The sequence below is a fragment of the Taeniopygia guttata genome, chromosome 2, assembly GCF_048771995.1.
Source record: "Taeniopygia guttata chromosome 2, bTaeGut7.mat, whole genome shotgun sequence".
In the NCBI taxonomy this organism is placed as follows: Eukaryota; Metazoa; Chordata; class Aves; order Passeriformes; family Estrildidae; genus Taeniopygia; species Taeniopygia guttata.
The window spans coordinates 4,797,551-4,818,436 of NC_133026.1; the positions used below are offsets into that span (position 1 = coordinate 4,797,551).

The following is a 20,886-nucleotide window of genomic DNA, read 5'->3' on the forward strand; positions in this document are numbered from 1 at the left end:
AGACATGTTGTCTTCTAAGCACTGCAATCCCACAGCAGTGTTTTCCTTGGGCATGAGCCAAAGTTTTGGCTCCTCTTTTCTTTTACCAAACATGAGCCCTCTGGGATGAGTCACTGGTTCTCAATGGGCTGCAGCTGCTGAGCCAGGAAAAGGAGCCCTTGGTGCACAGAGAAGGGATCAGGAGATGATGTGTCATGGGGGTTACACTGGGAACCACATCACTTCCCACAGCCAAGCTGCATGCAGGGCACCACCAGCCCTGGAGGAGATGGACACGAAGCCAGGACTCCCCAGGACCCACTGGGGTCTGGGTACCACATTTAATCTCTGGTCAGCTGGTCAGAGTCCATGTGGCTTCACCAAAAACTCCATTTCAGCAATTCAGGTACTTAAATGAGCTGCAGCAACTCATTGCTGCAAACCTGGATCCTGAATCATCACCAGCCCCTTGCTGCAAAGTGTTAACCCCTTCTCCATTTCTCTCCCATCCCAGGACAATCAGTGGAGTTACACAAGGGAAGCAGGTGGCTGGAGAACTCATAAACCAAGCATTTCACAGAATCACAGAATCGTTTAAGTTGGAAAAGACCTCGAGTAAAACCATTAACCCAGCGCTGCCATATCCGCCACTAAGCTGTGTTCCTAAGGATGGTGACTCCACTGCTTCCTTGAGCAGACAGTTCCTGTGCTTGGTTTCCTCTTATGAGAGTAGCTGAATGAAAAACTAAAAGGATCCTGAGGGACAATCCAGTGAGTAAGGGATGTGTGACCACTGGTGCCCAATGTCAGCTGAGGGAAGCCATAGGATGAGTCCAAACCTTTTCAATTCAGCCACTTTTGTCAGTGCTGAGAACCAAGTACATTAAATATTGCTCATCTACAGCTTGCCTTCTGTCTGTCGGCAGGTGACAAGCTCTCTGCAAAGCGGGTTCCTGCGCTAGTGGCCCTCACATCGCAGCGGTGGCATTGAAAGGATCGACACCGTCAGAGCAGGGCGAGGCCCGGTGTCACCGACCTCAGCGCAGGGCCGCTGTCACCGCGGCTGAGCCTCAGCAGTTCGCTGGCGCTGCGAAAGATAAAGAGATTTTAAAAGAGAAAGAGGTTAAAAAAACCACGCAGCAATAAGAGGCAGTGCAGGGCTCTGCTGAGACCAGCGGGACCGCGGAGCGAGGGAAGCGAACTCCCCGCGCTCCCTCAGGGAGGCACCGGGGGCGGGGATCCGGAGCAGGACGGCTCCTCCCCGGTGGGGCGGGATGAGAGGCCGGGCAGAGGGGCACGGAGCCGGCCCGGGAGAGGTGGGAGCCGGCCCGGGAGAGGTGGGACAGGCCACACCGAGTGGGAATGTCGGGGACAGCGGGCACGGCCATCTGCCTGCTGCGCTGCGACCTGCGCGCCCACGACAACCAGGTAGGAGCGCCGCGGGTTTCTGTGGGGCCAGCCCCGCTGGTGGGCAGGGTGGGCAGGGATTCTCCTGCATCCCGCCCCGCAGCTCTCACCGCCCGCTCTGTGTTTGTCCAGGTGCTCCACTGGGCTCAGCACAACGCAGATTTCGTGATTCCCCTCTACTGCTTCGACCCGCGGCACTACCTGGGCACCCACTGCTACCGCCTGCCGAAGACAGGGCCCCACAGGCTCAGGTTTCTGCTGGAAAGTGTGAAGGATCTGAGGGAAACGCTCAAGAAGAAAGGAAGGTAGTTGAGGAAGCACCGTGTAAACACCGAATACATCTCTGTTTTCCTAATCCCTTTCAGCACATGCCTGTGCTGTGACCCGGATCGTGTCGGGTGCTCTGGGCTCCGGTGGTGGCTGATTACAGAGAGCCACAGCCCCTGCTGTGGTCACCTGCCGGGGGACAAAGAGCCATCCAGGCTCTGTGCCCTGGATTTTGCTGTCTCAGGTACCCCAGATGAGTGTCAGCCTTGAGTGCTTTGCCCAGAGTGCTGGCAGTGGGAAACGTGAACGGCAGAATTTTGAGATGTGGGAAATTACAATAGCCACTGTGGCCAGGAGCCTTCCTGGAGAGCTTCCCTGGGAATTGGCTTGAGACAGACCAACAAGGAGCCTGGCTTCTGAGACTGGAGAGTAACATTTCCTTATGCCCTGTCCCACTAAACCAGTCTCTGGACTCAGATATCCTTGTTTATGATGCTTTTAGAAACATCATTGGGGTAGACCAGGGCCTGAAGAATCCACTACCAGATAATATCTGGCTTTGCAGAGCAAAAGAGCATGGAGCCATAGAATAGATTGGGTTGGAAGGGAACTTTAAGGGCCATCTAGTCCAGTCCCCCTGCAATGAGTAGGGGACATCTTCAACCAGATCATGTTCAGAGCCCTGTTCAGTCTGACCTTAAATATTTCCAGGGATGGGGCAACCTTTCTGAGAAACTTGGACAAGGTGGATCAACCAGCTCTTGAATCTCTTTAGTGTGTGAGGATGAACAGATTCACTTTTAGGTAACAGCCTGGCTTTGTGCCCAGGCATCCTTTCTGAGGCATCCACAGTGGCAGAAATGTGTTTGATACAAACTAAACCCAGAGGCTTACAAACTCTGTTCAGGGGCTCCTAAAAAATGCAGGCTGGTCAAATCCTGTCTGCCTGCCTCCACACACTGTTTGTGCTCCATAGAAAACTAGGACACGAGTGCCTGCCTGGGCTGGGATGATGGCCTCTTGTGCACATAAATAACAATAACATCAAACCTATTTCAGGCCAATATTTTGTATTTTAGTACCCTGGTTGTGAGGAAGGGGAAGCCGGAAGATGTGGTCTGTGATCTGATTACTCAGCTGGGCTCTGTCACTGCTGTGGTTTTCCATGAAGAGGTAAGGGAAATACTTGAGTGACACAGTTAAAAAGTAAAATCATGCTGTGACGGTTTCTTCCACGACCAAGTGGTGATGCAGATCCTGTGTGTTCAGAGCCTTTCTTGGCTGTGGTGTTGTTAACCTTGGGGGAACTGGGTAGTTCCTGGGATGGAGACTGCCTGAGTGGGAGGAAGGCAATGTGGAGAAGCATGAGGGGGGCAAAACCAGGGACCAGGGCTTTTGTGCATGTGGGAGCTGCATTTGGCCTCACTGTTGTGTTTTCCCTAGGCCACGCAGGAGGAGCTGGATGTGGAGAAGGGGCTGTGCCAGGTGTGCAGGCAGCACGGGGTGAAGATTCAGACATTTTGGGGCTCCACGCTCTATCATCGAGATGATCTTCCCTTCAGGCCTATTGACAGGTGGGCTGCCCCGTGGTGTCACCCCTCCACTGTGCCTTTTGTTTCTCACTCAGGAGGGCTCCCAGTCCTCTGGTCCCACAGGGACAGGACCTATTAGTCCATCTGTTTGTGCTTTTATGGAGCAGTGCCATCATGCTCAGGCACACAAAGGGGAAGCGACACATTCGGCCCTCTGCACTAGTAGGATTTATGCTTCTCTGTGTATAAAGCCAAACTGTGTGTTTGACCATTCATTGAGGAACTGGAAAAGACCTCTGAGATCATCAAATCCAACCATTAACTAATCCAAGCCCACTAGCAAACCACATCCTTCAATGCCACATCTGCACATCTATTAAATACACCAGGGACAATGACTCTGCCCCTTCCCTGGACAGCTGGACAGCTTGTTCCAGCCTGACCATCCTTTCTCTGAAGAAACTTTTCCTGATATCCAATCTAAACTTCCCCTGCAGCAACTTTATAGAGCCATTAAATGGTTTGGGTTGGAGGGGATCTGAGATTATTTATTTCCAGCCCCTCCTTGGTGTTTGTACTCTTCACTGCTCCCTCAGTAGTCACCTGAGGTGTGGTTGATGGAGTTGAGTGATTCATGGTGTTCTGTAGAAAATATGTATAATAAGGGCAGACAAGTCAGGCCATGAAAATGCCTGTTTTTCTCCTTTGACTGAAAAGGCACCAGGAGGATGTAGATTTTTACACTGACATCAGCTGTGTTAATCAGAAATTAGGTGAGATAAACCAGGCTCTCATGGATTTCCCCACCAGGGCACACCTCAAATTGAAAATGCACAATTTGCATCAGAAGTAGAAAGAAATTGGGCAAAGGGCTGAGCTTCTGGTGGCTGTTATCCCCGGGGGCATCTGCTCCTGTTGTGCCTGGCAGTGTTCAAACAGGGTGAGAGACAGCCTGGAATGCTAATCCTGCTCCTGAGGAAGGGGTGTGTGGTGTGTGGGGGCTGGGGCAGTGACCTGGCTGCTCCCATCTGTGCAGGTTACCTGATGTCTACACCCACTTCCGAAAAGGGCTCGAATCCGGGGCCAAGGTCCGGCCCACCCTGCGGATGGCAGACCAGCTGAAGCCCCTGGCTCCAGGGCTGGAAGAAGGGAGTATCCCTACAATGGAGGATTTTGGGCAGAAGGGTGAGGAAACTTAATTTGGAAGTTGCTCTACTGAAATCCTGCTTAGATTCTGTTCTTAAAAATATCCTACTTAGGTCTGTTTTGAAAAAATGTGGTTTACAAAGTAAATGATTTCCTGCTGCTTCAGATTCCCAGATGTTCAGCCAGGCTCAGTCAGGCACCTGTACTGGCTGCACTTGAGCTCTGATGGTTAATACAAACCAAACATCTTGCAGGGCATATTATATTGTCACAGAAAAAATATTGTTTTGTAAAAATGCAGAGGCAACTAGTGCTTGAGAGATACATGAAATGTCCCTAAGGATGACTGGATTGTCATGGCTCTTTCAGTCTGGGAGGTGCTGTAGAAGCATCTGTCTTTAGTTGCAGGAATAGGCAGATATTTGCCTTCAAATTAAAGAGAGTAGATTTAGATTAGATGCGAGGAAGAAATTCTTCCCTGTGAAGCTGGTGAGGCCCTGGCACAAGTTGCCCAGAGAAATTGTGGATGTGCTATCCCTGGAAGTGTTCAAGGCCAGGCTGAACAGGGCTTGGAGCAACTTGGGATAGAGGAAGGTGTCCCTGCCCATGGCAGGAGGTTGGATCTGGATAATCTTTAATGTCCCTTCCAACCCAAACCATTCTGTGATTCTATGATACATCTCTTGCTGAGAGCCAAAACACAGAAGCAGTGGTTGCCCTTCAAACTGTCATTAAGCCTCAGTTCACTCACACTGCAAATGAAGGTAAAATCCTTGTATGGGAATTTCCTACCCTGCACCCAGGTAGGAAACATCCTTAGTGATTTTTAATATGTTTCAAATGACCCTTATTTTAAAGGAAGACCACATCATCTTTTATGCCCCCAAAGCAGACATCCCCACTGCTGAGCATGCCTGGATTTTAAGCTCCCTGCCTTTGAGGTGCTTTCCCAGGGGGTAACAAGGTGTTGGTGTTTTCTGTGGCAGATCCCGTGGCTGACCCCAGAACCGCCTTCCCGTGCAGTGGAGGAGAGACCCAGGCTTTAATGAGGCTGCAATATTATTTTTGGGACACGGTAACTCCTACATTTCCTTGCCTACATCCTCTCCCTTGTACACATGGCCGTGCAAGTGGGTGAGGCTGGAATTTTACTTCCTAATAATATTTCCTTAGCTCCCGTATAAAATTTCACAAATGAGGGAATTAGCATTATTTCAGTTTTTCAGAGAGACAAACTAGACCAAAAAGAAGTCCTCTGGGTCTGGGCAATGTAAGCCAAATACTTAGGAACCTAGTTTACTGGCCATCTCTCTGAAGTATTTTTTTCCATTAACTTCTGGGACTTGGGACAAAACTTTTTAGCTGCTTTACCTTGATTTGCTCCTTCTGTGCTCATGTCCCACATCATCAGCAATGTAGCTCCTCTGTTTTGGAGGAGTGAAAAGTGGCCTGAAGGGCTGGAATTGCAACTGGGGTGAGGAACAACCAACCCAAGTTCTGCCTGCAGTTATAAATAGTAGGAGGTTTCTGTAGTCTGGTTTAGAATCTTGCAGCCAAAAATGACAGCTACTATTTGTTTCCTTGCTTTGGTGGAGTGAAGCTCCTGCTGACTGCATTTTGTCAGACAGTTTTTGAACTTTTTTATGGTCTAGTTTGAGGAACTGTCTTCAATTTGCCATGTCTGAATTCAAAGGTACATGTGCTGATTTCCAGCAGCATCAGACCCCAAGCAGTTTTCTGGGTAAGGAAGGAGCACCTCTCCAGGTGAGATGGGTTAAAAGTGTGATGTTGCCAGTGCCTCACTGTGGCAGCCCCCAGGGCATCCTTTCAGCTGTGTTTCCCAAGTTCCTGCATTCCTTTGCTTTTGGGGAGCGTTTTCCTTGTTTAACCCCATAAGGCAGCTCAGCCCTACAGCAGCTGCTCCCTCAATTCCTGCCAGTGAGATGGAGGAGAGATTCAGAAGGATTAAAGTGAGAAAAGTCACGTGTTGAGTTAAAGACCATTTAATGGGGAAAGCAAAAGCTGTTTGCACAGGTAAAGCAAGGTAAGGTTTCATTTAATTCTTCCCACCAGTGGGTAGGTGTTCAGCCATCCCCAGGAAAGCAGGGCTCCATCACAGTTACTTGGGAATACAAATGGCATCACTCCAAACATCCTGACTTCCAGCTTTATATGCTGAGCATGACATCATGTGGTCTAGAATACCACTGGGGTCAGCTGTCCCAGCTGTGTCCTCTTCCAAATCCTCGTGTACCCCCAGCCTGCTCAGGGTGGGGTGGTGAGAGAAGCAGAAAAGGCCTTGAGGCTGTTTGAGCTCTTCTCAGCAGTAAGGAAAACATTGGTGTGCTCTCTGCACTGTTTTCAGCACAAATCCAAAACAACCCCAGATTAGCTGCAGTGAAGAAAATTAACTCCATCCCAACCAAAATGAGAACAAGTGTGTGTAGATTTTGCTCTTGGTCAAGCATTAATATAATCAGAGCTGGAAGACCTGTTCTTTCTTTTATTGTAATGCAAATATTGTCTTTCCCAGTGACCTACAACAACCCTTTAGCAATTGTAACCTGTGCAGTGAAGGTGATCAAGGAGAGATTGGTCTTCCCTATGTCATCTGCATTGTCCATGGAATGCTCAGAATATGGAAGATCTGCCTGCTGCTGTAAATGTGTGGGGCACAGAAGCAGCAGTGGTCAGAGTTCCTGCAGCTGTTGCCAGTGCCTCACTGTGGCAGCCCCCAGGGCATTCTTTCAGCTGTGTTTCCCAAGTTCCTGCATTCCTTTGCTTTTGGGGAGTGCTTTTCAGTGGGTTTTTGATCCAGGATCAGATGGGAACAGGGAGCAGGGAGGGAGCAGCACGGCCAGGTGCACAGTGCTTGTAGAGAGAAAGGAGCTGCAGGCTGAAGCAGGGAGCACAGCTTGTGACACACCCCAGAGCTATAATGAAACTGCTGGCCTGATTCATGCCTGTGTGCAGGAATTGGGCAGCTGTGCAATCCTTGCAGGCAGCCATGAGAGGGAACCCAGCCCTGCCAGGTTGCTCTGGCTCCAGAAGGAAAGAACATTTAGCAGGTTGCTTGTAAAGTATTGAAACTTTTTCTTCTTTTGCTCTCACAGAATCTGGTTGCTTCTTACAAGGAGACTCGGAATGGGCTGGTGGGAATGGATTACTCAACGAAATTTGCACCATGGTAAAGATTTTTGTTGAGACTTGAAAATCCTTTTCTGCTTCCATCCCAAAGAGATGTTACATGTCTGCTGAGTGCTGCTGGGCATGGGTAGGGGTCTAGGTGTGGTTCCTTTGGCCCTTTTTATTGTGGTAGAGCAGCTCTGAGGCTGCACTTCCCTGGAACTGCTGCAGTGAGGTAGAACTGTGCCAAGTGTGGACAGGGAGCGGGGGGGACTCACCATTTGCCTTTGGCTTTGTGCTGCTTTGTGTAGGAAGGGAAAGGCAGGGAAGCAGCACAGCTTCAGTGTGTTGGTAGGGCTGTAGCAGAATTCAGCCTAATCCTGGTTTCCTGCATAGTCTGGGGCAGGTCACCCCACCTCACTGCCATTCTGCGGGGTGAAGAGACACTTCTGATTATTCCTGTTGGGAAAGATCTTTGTCCGGGTAAATATTTTGGTTTTTAATTAGGGGCTTTAGTTCCTGGTGCTGGAAGAGGCAGAGTTAATTCCAGACTGGAACTGAAGCAGCAGAAGAACCCAGTTCAGCCTAAGCTGAGAGCATCTGGATTCTCCCAACAGAATTGCAATGAGAACCAAATTTCTGAGGCTGTTGCAGGTCAGGATTTGTTTCCAGCGAGCTTTGTGCTGTGATGGTTGCAGTGGATTGGCTCCATCTGGTGGAACTTTGGGATCCCAGGACTGCTGGCTCTGTGGAAGTTTATTATTTGTGGCCTCCACTTGAGTTTTTCCAAGCTGACCATTTGCTCAGAGCAAACAGTCCTGATCTGTCTGCCCCAAAATGTTCCCCTGTCACATAATCAAAATCAGAGCAGTTCATGTTGCAGCCAGTCATTCCCATCTCATAATGGCCTTTAGAGCTCATCAGAAATTAAGGAAAAACTCTTCAAAGTAGTTCTTTCTGTTTTCCACAATTCATTAAAACATCCAGTGTTTCCACAAGCTGTAGTGGAATTGTAAAATGCATTTCTAGGAAAAGCAAAGTAAAAGTTGTTCTTTATTACCCTGTATGATAGGGTTGGAGTCTGCAAGTTCTTTCCTGTCTTGCAACAGCACTGATTTGGTAAAAAATGGAAGGAGCCCAGTGGGTTGAAATGCCAGAGCATGGTTTGATTCCCTAGTTTTCCTGCCAGGGCTCAGATTTTCAGCAGTCACTTGCCTCTGTGGTTGCTCAAAGGAGCCACTGAGGTTCTGCAGGAAAAGGAGCCCTGGGCATAGGATAAGGAGGTTTGTGGGGAAAGGACAGGTAGGACATGTGATGCAGAGGTTGACATTTGAGATTCTTTTCTGGGTGTGTCATTTGGTTTGTTAAATCATTTAGACAAAACTTGTCCAACTTGAGTAAAATGATTTGTCTCCATAGCTTGGAGACTCCTGTAACAATCATACCCCAGGAGGGAGGGGATCTTGATTCTTGGAAGAGAATTTTCACTCTTGAAGAGTTGCAGAGAAGTTACAACTTGACTAAAGCCATTTAGGAAGTCAGGTTCAGAACTGGAAGCCAAATAAAATTTTATACAACAACTCTAACCACAAAACTGCCCTTCTCCTCCCCCTGAGCTGACGTGAAGCTGTTGGTCCTGCGTGGCATTCAGGACATTATTGCTCTGCTTTCAGGCTGGCACTGGGCTGCATCTCACCTCGATACATCTATGAGCAGATCCAGAAGTATGAGAGGGAGAGAACAGCAAATGAGAGCACATACTGGTATGTCTTTGCACCATCAGCATGGCTTATTTCCTCTGAAAAGGAACCTGGCATTTCATGCACAGGAGAGTGATTTGTTAACTCTCTTTGTAATTAATGTTTGTTTTTCCTGTGCCTGCCTGCTGGTTCCTCTGGGTTGCACTGTAGTTCTCTTTCAGCACAGATTTATTAGTCTGTCTTCGACACCCAGGGGCTTTAGGCACTTTGTAAGTAAAGATTATCAATGCCAGTTGTCATGATAATTGCTGGGAAAGCGTGGCTCATGATTTTTGAAAACAATCTCAGCAAAATCAGCACCATCCATCTCTGTGTTCTTATGGGCTTAATGAGAAGGAGGAATAGTTTACAAATAAAAGCCAAAGGGTTTCTCAGACTGAGGATATGAGCCCAGAAGTCTCAGTGACTGTGTGACTTGTGCAAATCTCGTTGTGTTTGAGGGTCCCATGGCCACAAGTCCAGCAAGTGGCTCTGTGTTTGCTCAGCTGCCTGGCCATGAGCACCATGTCAGAGCAGAGGGGAAGAGGGCACTGGGAATTGGGTTTAATGCATCCCATCCTGTCACCCGTGCTCTTCCTCACCTCTCACTTTATCCATGCCTGGGCTGGCCTTGAACTTGTTCAGCTCTGCCCAGACACTGAATCAGACCCTGGAGATCTGATAGAGAAACAGGTTCATGTTAGAGCCTGGCCTAACACTAGACCTGGATGGGAAAAATCTCAAACCATAACGTCTGTGCAATGCTGGAACTAAATATTCATTTTGGTTTGTTACATTTGCAACATGTCAAACAGCACAGTGGTTGGTGAGGAACAGGCAGAACATTGCCAACCATTCTGGCCAAAATGCTCAGTTTCATTAAAATTCAAAAGACAGAGAAAATATCAACACCCATGAAGTGTATGTTTGGTTTTTTTTTTTTTTTTTTACTTCAAAGACAGTTAAGAAGGAAAGATTTCAAGAAATGAACATACTCCTGTTTTCCATGTAACAGTCAGCCAGCCTGCTGGCAGCTGGCATGCCATGGTGATTTTAACATTTTAAAGTGTTCAGTAATTATAAAAATGAAGCTGTCAAGCTCCCAAGAAGTCACTTGTACAATGAAGTACAGGTCATGGTGGCTGCACATGAGGGACTCATTGAACCTCAGTGTTATGACACTACTTTTTAGGATGTGGACAGTGTCCTGTTCATGTTGGACATTAGGAGGAATTTCTTCACTAAAGGAGTGATTAGACATGGGAGTGGATTTCCCAGGGAGGTGGTGGAGTCACTGTCCCTGAAGGTATTTAAAGAAAGGTGCCATGGTCTGGTTGACACCGTGGTGTTTGGTCATAGATGGGCCTGATGGTCTCAGAAGTCTTTTCCAACCTAACTGATTCCCTAATTCTGTGATTCTGTTCCATAACCAGATTATCCAGAACGATCTTGTCAGCCTAAAAATCAGCTGAGCAGAGTGCTTCCCATATGGCATAGACTTGAAGCAGGTCTCTGAGGCTGATTCTTTTTATATGCAAGTTTTTTAAAACTGTCCTTTTTTTTTTTGTGGGCCTAGCACCTGATCTAATGGGTTGGAGCACTGTAAATCAGTTTTGAAGGGTGTCTTATAATCCCTTGCAAAGGTTATTGCTTAAATCAACACAAATAAATCAACAGAAAGCTCTCAGGAATGTGCTGATGTGCTCACTCCTGCCAAAGTGTGAAGCTCAGTCAGGCCCTCGCCCTGCTCTGTGGAGAATTACATCCCAGCAGGGATGGAGGAGGAACATGTTTCCTGAAACTCTGCTCCTGCATGTGAGCTAAGGAAAGCTTCCCAGGTGATTCATGCAGAGTTTGCTTTCCCTGTAAGACAGCTCAGCAGGCTTGGGGAAAGAACTGCTGTCATGGGGAAGGTGCCTGAAATGGCTGGTTGTGAATAAACTTCACAGTGTTAATGGTGGGTTGTATGGAAGCAAAATCCTTATTCAGTAATCATATGTGAGCCACAGTGAAATGCTGAGATGCCTTTGTGTTTCAGGGTCCTGTTTGAACTGCTGTGGAGGGATTATTTTCGGTTTGTGGCCCTGAAGTACGGCAGAAGAATTTTCTCATTAAGAGGTGAGTATGGATCACCACATTTAGGGGGGAAAGGGACTCTCTTACAACAGGGAAAGTAAGAGAAGAGGCTGTTGGCATTAAGTTGTACAAATGGTGCTTCTGTCTGGGAACTCTCTGGTAGCACAGAAGTGCCTCAGCACCACGATGCTGGACAGTGATCCCCAAGTCTGATTAGATACAGGGAGTATTATTGACACATATATATATGTGTCAATATATAATATATATAGTATATATGGACACATTTCTGTGGGAAACAGCAGCACAAGGAGAGTGAAGGTCTTGTTCCCAGAGACATTCCACCTTTCAGCAGAATCCAGGCTTCAAGCTTGCCTGAGTTCTCCGGAGAACCTGGGACAGAGCAGGAACTGACCCAGCAGGTTGGATCCCAAGCAACCAGATACTGCACCATGTAAGGATAGAGAGAAATTGGATGCCAGTGGTGGGCCTGATCTTGAATGTTTGTAGCTAGAGCTGAGCTGTCCCTGCTGCCTCTGCTCCCTTGCACAGAAGGCTGTAATTGCCACTGGATCCTGCAAACATTAAATCATCCCCCTCATCTGTTTCTATCCCATTTGCAGGTGCAAAGTGTTGCTCAGGGCTTCTGCCTGGTAATTCTGGGTGTAGTACCTGCTACAGAAACACATTTCACATAAACTTTGTCCTGGAGTAAACTGAAAAAGAAAATACCAGTGTGGGCCTCTGTCCACTTGTGAGGTTTGAGTCATTTTTAATTAAAAAAAGGAAAAAAATAAGAGAAAACATCAGCAAAACAAATAGAAAAAATACATTAGGGCTTGAGCACCCTCTGTGTGCAAAAGACACCCTTTTGCAGCACTTGAGGGGAGGATCATCTCTAAACCTGTGCAGAAAGTTTGTTTGTAATGGCCCTGAGAGGCCGAGTTTCACCCTTACTCCTTGTGCCAACCAAGCTCCCCTGGCTGTGTTGTGGTCTGAGTAAATGCCTCTGTCAGTATTTCTTCATCAGCAGGTCATTATTTTCCTCCACAGGGCTTCAAAGTAAAGACATCCCCTGGAAAAAGGACCTTCAGCTCTTCAGCTGTTGGCAAGGTCAGTGGGAACTGCAGTTTGGCTGGCTGTGTTTTGTTCCCCACGGGTCTGCTGGGGCTCACATGTGCCCTAACACTGACTCAGTGACTGGAGGGGAGCTGCCAGCATGGTCAGGGCTGGCATTTAACCTGGCATCACCAGGGTAAGAATGTGTGTGGCTGCCCTTCCCAGACTGAGGCTGTACAGGAGCAGCCCAAGGGTTACCTGCTTTCTGCAGGCAGATTTTCCTGCCCAGGAGGGAGTGTTTGTCACCTGCTGGTCCCTTGTGTTTAGTCACACAGAGGCTGACCAGCCCTTCTTATCAATATTAGATTGCCATGCCTGCTGTATTTGGTTCTGTTTGCTTTTGGTTACAAGGTTACAACAGATTTAGACTAAATCACATCTTTTGTAATCCCACAGCCTTTTCTTAAGCTGTTTTAACTTTGTTGTAACATGAATAGCAAGCATAATATCTCAAAACTTGGAGGGACTAACAGATTAAAGTATTTTAATCAGTGTAATACACACCTCTGGGTTTTTTTTTTTTGTTTTTTTTTTTTGTTTTTTTTTTTGGTTTTTTTTTTTGTGTTAATGCCACGTGTACCCATTTGCACACAGGATAAAATAAATCATCCAGGCACAGTAAATCTTTTCCTTAACAATAGACAAACTCTACTTTTCAGGTACTAACCATGGGGGGATTTGTACAGTACATCCCTCTGTTAGTCACTGTCAAGAATCTTTCTGTTCCTGGCCCATCTCACTATAGTCTGCATATTTATTTTACTCTGCAAAATTCCCTGCAACCCACCTGATTGTTTTTCCAGTCTGAGATTTTTCTGTATTTTTGTTTTCTTTTTTTTTTTTACTTCTTGCCAAAACTTCTCCCCAGCTTAATTTTCAGAATGATGTCCAATTTAATTTTCAGTGGATCTTAGTGACTGCACTCCAGCTAAACCACACTGAAATCTCTCCCTGCTGCTGTGCACTGGCACTGCCTTGGAAATGGCTGTGAATACATGACCACAGGCAGGTTTTATGAGTGCCCAAAAGCATCCTGATACTCCAGTGTTGTGTTTTGTCTCTGCAGAGGGCAAAACTGGAGTTCCTTTTGTGGATGCCAACATGAGGGAGCTGAGTGCCACAGGCTTCATGTCGAACAGAGGGCGGCAGAACGTCGCCAGCTTCCTCACCAAGGACCTGGGGCTGGACTGGAGGATGGGGGCAGAATGGTTTGAATACCTGCTGGTAAGACTGGGCCCTTTGTGTGCCTGGAGTTTGATGACAGGCAGGAGGACAGCCCTGATTTATAAGAAAGGGTACAGGTGATGATCAGTAATTTTCAGGTTGCTACAAGACTGTGTAGATACTTTTTGCAGTGTGTGAGCTTCTCAAAGCTCACACAAGTAAAAGGAATTTTGCCACAGTGGAGCTGCCACCAACAAAGATGCAGCTAGGAAGTTTGCAGTAAACTTAGATCCTCTGTGCAGAGTTTTAGCCAGAGATCTGTTGCACTTGACAAAACTTTCAAACATGAATTATGCTGCCAGTGCTCTGACTTGCTCACCCCAGAGGTTGGGGAGGAGGGCAGCCCAGAAACAGAGTATAAAAAGAAGTGTGTGCTGGCACAGTGTCTGTGCATTGATGGCTGTGGACTGGGAAGCCAGCTAGTCAAGCACAGGCAAGTAGGGACAATAGCTGGATCAGCTTCCACAGAGCTCCACCCTGGCTGGAGGCATCCTTCTTCATTCTGGGGTGCTGCAGGCCTCCCTGCCAACTGGAGCACCAATTCCTCTCTCATATATCAATCAGCAGCTGTGTGAGCTCTGTTAAATAGCTGGATCACTTTTCTGACCTCAGTCCCCATGGATTCTCATGGTACTGACTGGAAAAAAGCCAAATACTCACATCAGCCTCACGTTAAAGGTCTTATCTGTGGGATACAGGAGGCTGTTGGCAATCAGAAAACTTTCCACTCACTTGGAATGCTGGATGGGCAGAGAAGATCAGTTGCCTTGCCAATATCTGCAATTAAAAGATACTTTTTTTTTAATGTAATTTTTTTTAACTTCCTTGGAGCTAGGCTCTGATATGGCTTTGGCTGCAGGAGGAAAATCTGGGTGCTCTCCAATGCCAGTGCTGAGAGCAGCAGTGGGCTTGGACAACAACATGGTGCAGGACATCAGGATCCTCCAGAAAGGGGTTTGGGGAGCTCCATGCAGTGATGCTTTTACAAATAAGAGCAAGAGCCCGCCACAAGTGCGTCCTGTTCCACAAGTGAGGAAGACCTGGAAGGTCTCACACTAGAAAGATGCTGCCTGTGTTATCTACATTTATTCCTAAGGAATATGAATACCAGCCTTGCTGGAAGCAGAACTTAGCACTGTCCCTTTCACCTTGGGAAGCCCCAAATGCTGATGGCCACTGTGGGTTGGTGTGGTACAGGCTGATCCTTGGGCCCTTTGGTCCCATCTTGTGTCACACAGCTCTGCAGCACACAGGAGATGTCAGCTTGGTGGGGAAGACGTGGCTTTAGAAGTGTAGAGGCCAGTACAGAACTGAAACTGATCTCAGCTGCTGTCGGAATCTGTGGTATTGATGATTCTGAGATTGTAAAAAGTCTCTGTCTTTCTGCCCTGTTGCCAAAGAAGAAGCCATAATTCGTCTGTGCTGGTTTCAAGGTTGTTTATTCTGTTTATCTCTAACATGTTCTGCTGCCCTGCCGCAGCTCTGTCCTGCAGGGCAGCGTGTGGGGCTCTGCCCTCAGTGGGATGTTACAAACATTAAATACCAGAAACTACCTGTGCTGGATTTACAATAACGTGCCAATATCTGTCACCTACGTTGGACAGTGTGTCCCCAGCCTGAACCAACAGAAAAATGCCAACACCACAGTGAAACATGGAGGGCATGAAGAAGGAGGAAAAGGACAAGACACACCCAATTTCCTCCATCTTGTCCCCTTTGGACCCCTAATCTAGAAACCTAAAATTTTACATTTTCACCCGTGCCACACTTAATTATTACTTATATCAACCACTCAGAGCTTGTAATTCATCCTGTAAGATTGAAAACACTTTTCCATGGACAGAGATCACAGACAGTGTCTCTGGGGGCTCTGTCCAGGGGGGTTCCTGACCCCTGCCAGGCTCCCAGACCTTCCAGGGCAGCCAGAGGGAAGCTCTGGATTCCCACAACCTGCCTCTAAAAAAAAGGAAAGCAATGCCTATTTCATCTCCAGTACTGCCAGCAAAGGCCCACCAAGTGTTTGTGTGTGCCATCCACACCAGACAGGCAGGGAAACTGAGGCACAAGCTCTCTGCAACCCACTGGAGCCAGGGGAAAGTCCAGCGACCACTGGTGTCCTGAACTGAGAATATCTCAGCTCTGACTTCACTGATTTCATTCCCAGGGTCAGGCCCCAAGGAAAGGCAGAGAAACAAACAGAAGAGAATGCCAGGAAGGGGCAAGGCTGGGGGGGAAATGAGCCTGACTCCTCCAGGCCCCCTTGGATTTGCCCTCACCTCCCACACATGCTTTCCTGCACGTTAATCACACAGTCAGGCCTCCAATGGCATCTTTCTTCCCTCCTTATCTCACCAGCTGGAGGAAGTGAGCTGGGAAGGGGAAGCCTGGTGCACAGGGAGCAGAGCTGGCTGCTGCTCACCCCGACCCCAGCACTCACTGGCTCTGCAGAGAAAGGGCAGCTTGACAGAGCCCATTCCTTGAGTCTTCTGCTATCCTGGAGCATTGAGCGCCTCACTCCAAGGAGTGGCTGAGAGCTTGGAAACATCTCTTTGTGGACTGGTTGCTGCTGTGGCTGCAGTAAAAAGAGAAGAGAACAGCACTGAACCAGCTCTTTCTGCCACAGCTGCTGCTTTTGCAGCACAGACATCCCTAGGAATGCTCCCTGATCCCAAACCAGCCTTGCTATCACTTCCACTTCCCTCCTGAGCGGGGTTTGAAGTGTCCTACTGGAAAACTTCTGGTGTTGGATTTAAGCCACCCTGCCCAGCTGAAGAGCACTCAGATGGGATCATGTTCTGCTCTCAGTTGTGCTTGTTCCAAAAGCCCTGCTCCATTGTATATAAGCATCCTTGAGAGCTTTTTATTTGTTTAGAGAAGGAATAACTTGACAATGGGGGAAAACTGCAGTGTTTGTATTGTTTGCATCCTCATATACACTGTGTGGTTTGTCTGCACAGTCTCAGACTTCTCTCCAAACTGCCTAGTAGGATCTGCAGAGATGATTTTGCCAGTGTGTGGTGTCTGGGTAACTGGTCAGAAAGAATTTTCTCTCATATTTGAATACTTTATTTTGGGATATGAGCATTCAAATGCTCATTTAGCAGACTTGTGAAGTCTGCTAAATGATGGCAGAAAGAGAAGGATTTTCCTTTGAAAGGAAGGAAACTGAGAAGGGCTTTGGTTGGACTTTTACCTGTTTTCTGATGTAAAGATCATGAATTGAAGTGGTCTGGGAAGCTGATGCCAGACTAAAAAGCAGCCATGCAGGTCCTTTTCTGAGCCAGATGCCTGTACCAACATGGGGGAGCTCTGACCACCCCAGTCTGGCTGGAGTGAATCCCATTAAAGGAAATTTCCCTCTGAGCTAAAGAATGGATGAGAAGATTGACCAAGGGTCAGCCCAGCTCTTCTGACAGTTTTCTCCCTCTGTTCTCAAGGTGGATTATGATGTTTGTAGCAATTATGGCAACTGGTTGTACAGCGCTGGCATTGGCAACGACCCACGGGACAACAGGAAGTTTAACATGATCAAACAAGGCCTGGATTATGATGGGAATGTAAGTCTTGTGTGGCTGTTTTACAGGGATGAGTGCATGAAGGACTTGTGTTTTCAGGGAGCAGAGGAGATCAATGTGCTGTGTGGATAGAAAACCAGTTCTTGTGTCTCCTGGCCAGCAGTCGGGCAGGTTCCTCGGTGTGTACAGGACAATGTAGTTTAACAACCTGCTGCTGTCCCCAGGGATGTCCCCACACACTCCCTGGTCAGTGTGTTAAGTGTTTTGTCACCATTTCTTCCAAGTCACAGCTGCATCCCATCAGAATGTCACACAGATGCTTCCCTGAGCACAGAGCAGCTTCTTGGAGTACTCAGGAGTTACCTGAGAGACAGAACCATTCATTGAGAGGTACTGAAGAGTAGGTTAAACCTGTGACTCCTCTGAATATCCTCTGTGAAATGGCAGGAGCAGATAAATTGCCCTTTCCCTGGGCTTAGCCAGTATTTACATACTGGACTACCTGTTTCCACACTATTCCTTAGCTTCACGTCAGGCTGTGCTGTTGCCTTTTGGCACTGTAGCTGGCAGGATTTAACAAGAAATCAGGAATTAATCCTGTAGAGGACACAGCAGTAGAATTAATAGGAGAGATTCAGGAACACAAGTGTGCAGCTGAGCTAGCCATCCTTTTTTTCCCGTCAGCCATGGGAAACTTCTTGGGGGTGACTGCATTTCAGGATGTCCTAAACAGGACAGGGGAACAGTGCTGAAAATGCACCTCTGCCTCCCTCCTGTGCCTGCAGTGTGAGCATGGGAGAAGAGCTCCAGCATTCAGGTCTCTCTTTGGGCACTAATTCTGGGTGGAGGATTTAGCAAGAGGGACTAAGGCTTGTCAGAGGAAACTGATGCTGTACAGCACCAGCTTTTCTACCTGGAAATCTGGCTCCTCTCTTTCCCATTGAGACAGAGCCTTGCTTGGAAGCACTTAGAGATTGTCACTGAATGGATCCTGTCCATTGGTTCTGTTTGCAGGGGGATTATGTCCGGCTGTGGGTGCCAGAGCTGCAGGGCATAAAGGGAGCAGACATCCACACCCCCTGGGCACTGAGCAGTGCTGCTCTCTCCCAGGCAGGAGTAACTCTAGGTGAGACCTACCCACAGCCAGTGGTGACAGCCCCGGAGTGGAGCCGCCACATCCACCAGAGGCCTGTGAGTACTGGGAGGGCTGGGATGGGGTGGGAGGGCTCCAGGGGCTGCTCTGCCTCAGTCTCTGGGAGTTCTGCTCTTCTTTCCCAGGTGTAAAGGGAAAAAAAAAAAAGTTGTTTTAATGCAAGCTCACATTACACCACAGCAGGGACTGTGCAGCCAGGATTATTTAGCTGTCTGTCCTACCCATGGTGGTGAAGGATGTAAATTTTTGCTGCTTCTCTGTCCCTTGTATAGTCAGGAAGGCTTAGCCACAGCATATCCTTCTGAGCATCCTTCCATGCCCTGGCAGCCCCACCAGAGGGATGGGGTTTCTCCAGGACCACCTCCCAATACAGGTGGACAGAAGAGAAACAACCCAGTGATCTTTCTGTTCGAGAGGTGGAAGTAAAAACAACCAACTTCCTGCTTGAGTGCATCCAAACTGGAGTCAGCAAGACCTGTAAATATGGAGACTGCTCCTTGCACTTTGCTTTTTGAGTGTATCTTCCCTTTAAAATGGGGGCAGAATGAGTTCTTGATCCTGCAACAAGTCAAGGCTTTTATCTGCTGCCTGGGATGCTGTTTTGGAGGAGATGGGTATGGAAGGAAATGGATGTAACCAAGGGTTGTGTATTATAAGAGTGTTCAGCATTTTGCCTTTCCCCCATGCATCTACCCTGCCTTCTCCTGAGTGAAGATACTTTGTGGAGGCTCAAATTTAGGTATTGCACCAAGTCAGTGAGGAATGAAGCATGTCCTCATTTCAGGTTTTAATCTCGAGGTACAGTGCCAAATTTTTAGGCCAGATTCCTTTGCCATGAGTGGAAAGTTTTGTGGAAGCAAAGCCTTCTGCTTCACCCATGCTGTTGGAGGGCCTGGATTAGTAACCTTGAGATGAGAGAAAGGACTCCACAGGAGCATCTTAGTGAGACACTAGTTTGAGGCAGTGATGAAACTTGAAGCCAAAAAGCTTGTCAATCAGGCAAAAGATCAATTTTGATCAACTGTCCCAGCTCACCTTACCAGAAACTCTGATTTCCTAAATCCCAGCCTACATCAGTGCCTGTCAGGCCTTCCTGCCTTTTTGAGTGAACTTGGGAGTCAGAAGTTCATGTGCACATTCTCCTGGATGTCAGCACTGCTTTGTGACCAAACCCACTCTGCAGCATCAGTAAATATCTCACTGTTCTTATCATTTGCCACAGGGAGGAAGTCCCCATCCCAGGGGCAGGAGGGGACCAGCACAGCACAAGGACAGAGGAATAGATTTTTACTTCTCTCGCAAGAAAGATGCTTGCTGAAGGCTGAAGGAGTGCTCAGCAGGAGGTTTTGCTGCTGAGGGTACCTGGATAATGGTTAATTACCTTGAACAAGCCAAAGATACACGTTTGGCATGGTAAAATACCAGGGAATCTCCCTGTCTGGTGTTCCCAGGGACAGTCGCTGGATGTGGGTGTTTGAAGGTTGTGTATTAGCACCTCTCTTTACTATCTGGAGCCAGTGGTTTATGTGGCAGGTGTTTTCAGTCAGAACTGAAATTTCTTATGCTTATTTTTCATTTTCTAGAGTTTCGAACTCACCAATCATTGTGCAATTAAAAGTTTTGCTACTGGAATATTTTATCTTCCTCATTTTCACAGAGCTCCATAGATAGAGACTGCAGAGGATGTTCTTTTACTGTGTATCTTGCAGTATTTTGGAGAAGCAGTGTGTTCCTCCTGAAAATTTCCTTGCAGTATCCTGTTGTTTTGGGTACCATCCTGGAAGCTGAAAAATGTTCAGTTCATAGCCAAGAATTGTGTTTTGTACTCAGCATCAAAAGCAGTTTGAAATGGATCCCTTAAGTTTTAGGATTTTATTTTTATGCAGAATGTTGTACTTGCTGGACAAGTTTGGGAATTTGGAGGTGGCCATATTTGTGCTGTCATGGAGTATTGTCATCTGAGGGGAGCCCAGATCTGAACACTTTGACCACCAAAGATGGGATGTAGTTCTGGATTTGTTGCTACTAGAGATCCACTGAGACCACTCTGTAAAGAATAACTGCAATACTGTAAAATCTCTGGACACTCTGGGTTGATGGGTTCAAGTCTGGGTGAGAAATAAACAGACACTGAACACAAGAGCAAGTTGTTCTGCCAAAAACAAAAAAATAAGTGATTTTGAAGATAAGCCCTGTCAGGGCCACATGAACAATTCTACCATTTGTTGTATTAGAGGCCTGGGCAGGAATGTAGCCATCAGGGGGTGATTTGGGAGGAACAGAATGAAACAGATTTAGTGACAGCACTGTTCTCTCTGGCATAAGTGTCTCCTGACACACAGCACAGATCCCTGTCCAGGCCACTCCAGAGGGCAGGGCACTACATTTGGATAAAGCCCAGCAGGAGAATCACAGAATCAGTTAGGTTGGAAAAGTCCTCTGAGATCATCAAGTCCAACCCGTCACCCAACATCACCATCTCAACTGAGTGCCACATCCAATCTTTCTTTAAACAGCTCCAGGAATGGTGATTCCACCACCTCTCTGGGGAAGCCCATTCCAATGTAATCATCCTTTCTGTGAAAAAATTCCTCCTGATGTCC

At 47.5% G+C, this 20,886-nt stretch overlaps 1 protein-coding gene across 1 annotated transcript; it reads left to right on the plus strand.

The window, feature by feature from the left end:
* Positions 1-1,244: 1,244 nt before the first annotated feature.
* LOC100226561 (cryptochrome DASH) lies at positions 1,245-19,915 on the plus strand. The gene is made up of 14 exons (XM_030264212.4): positions 1,245-1,407; positions 1,519-1,691; positions 2,733-2,826; positions 3,097-3,227; positions 4,222-4,370; positions 5,318-5,406; positions 7,445-7,518; positions 9,131-9,220; positions 11,235-11,314; positions 12,326-12,385; positions 13,458-13,615; positions 17,053-17,172; positions 18,145-18,321; positions 19,506-19,915. The coding sequence occupies exons 1-14, from the start codon at positions 1,342-1,344 to the stop codon at positions 19,599-19,601; spliced, it is 1,557 nt and encodes a 518-aa protein (XP_030120072.4). The 5' UTR covers positions 1,245-1,341; the 3' UTR covers positions 19,602-19,915.
* Positions 19,916-20,886: the final 971 nt, after the last annotated feature.

Excerpts from the sequence above, each read along its gene's own strand:
- LOC100226561 (XM_030264212.4), top strand. The coding sequence starts at position 1,342 with ATGTCGGGGACAGCGGGCACGGCCATCTGCCTGCTGCGCTGCGACCTG. Across the intron at positions 1,408-1,518 it reads TGCGCGCCCACGACAACCAG|GTGCTCCACTGGGCTCAGCA; the intron begins GTAGGAGCGCCG and ends GTGTTTGTCCAG. Across the intron at positions 4,371-5,317 it reads GGAGGATTTTGGGCAGAAGG|ATCCCGTGGCTGACCCCAGA; the intron begins GTGAGGAAACTT and ends TTTCTGTGGCAG.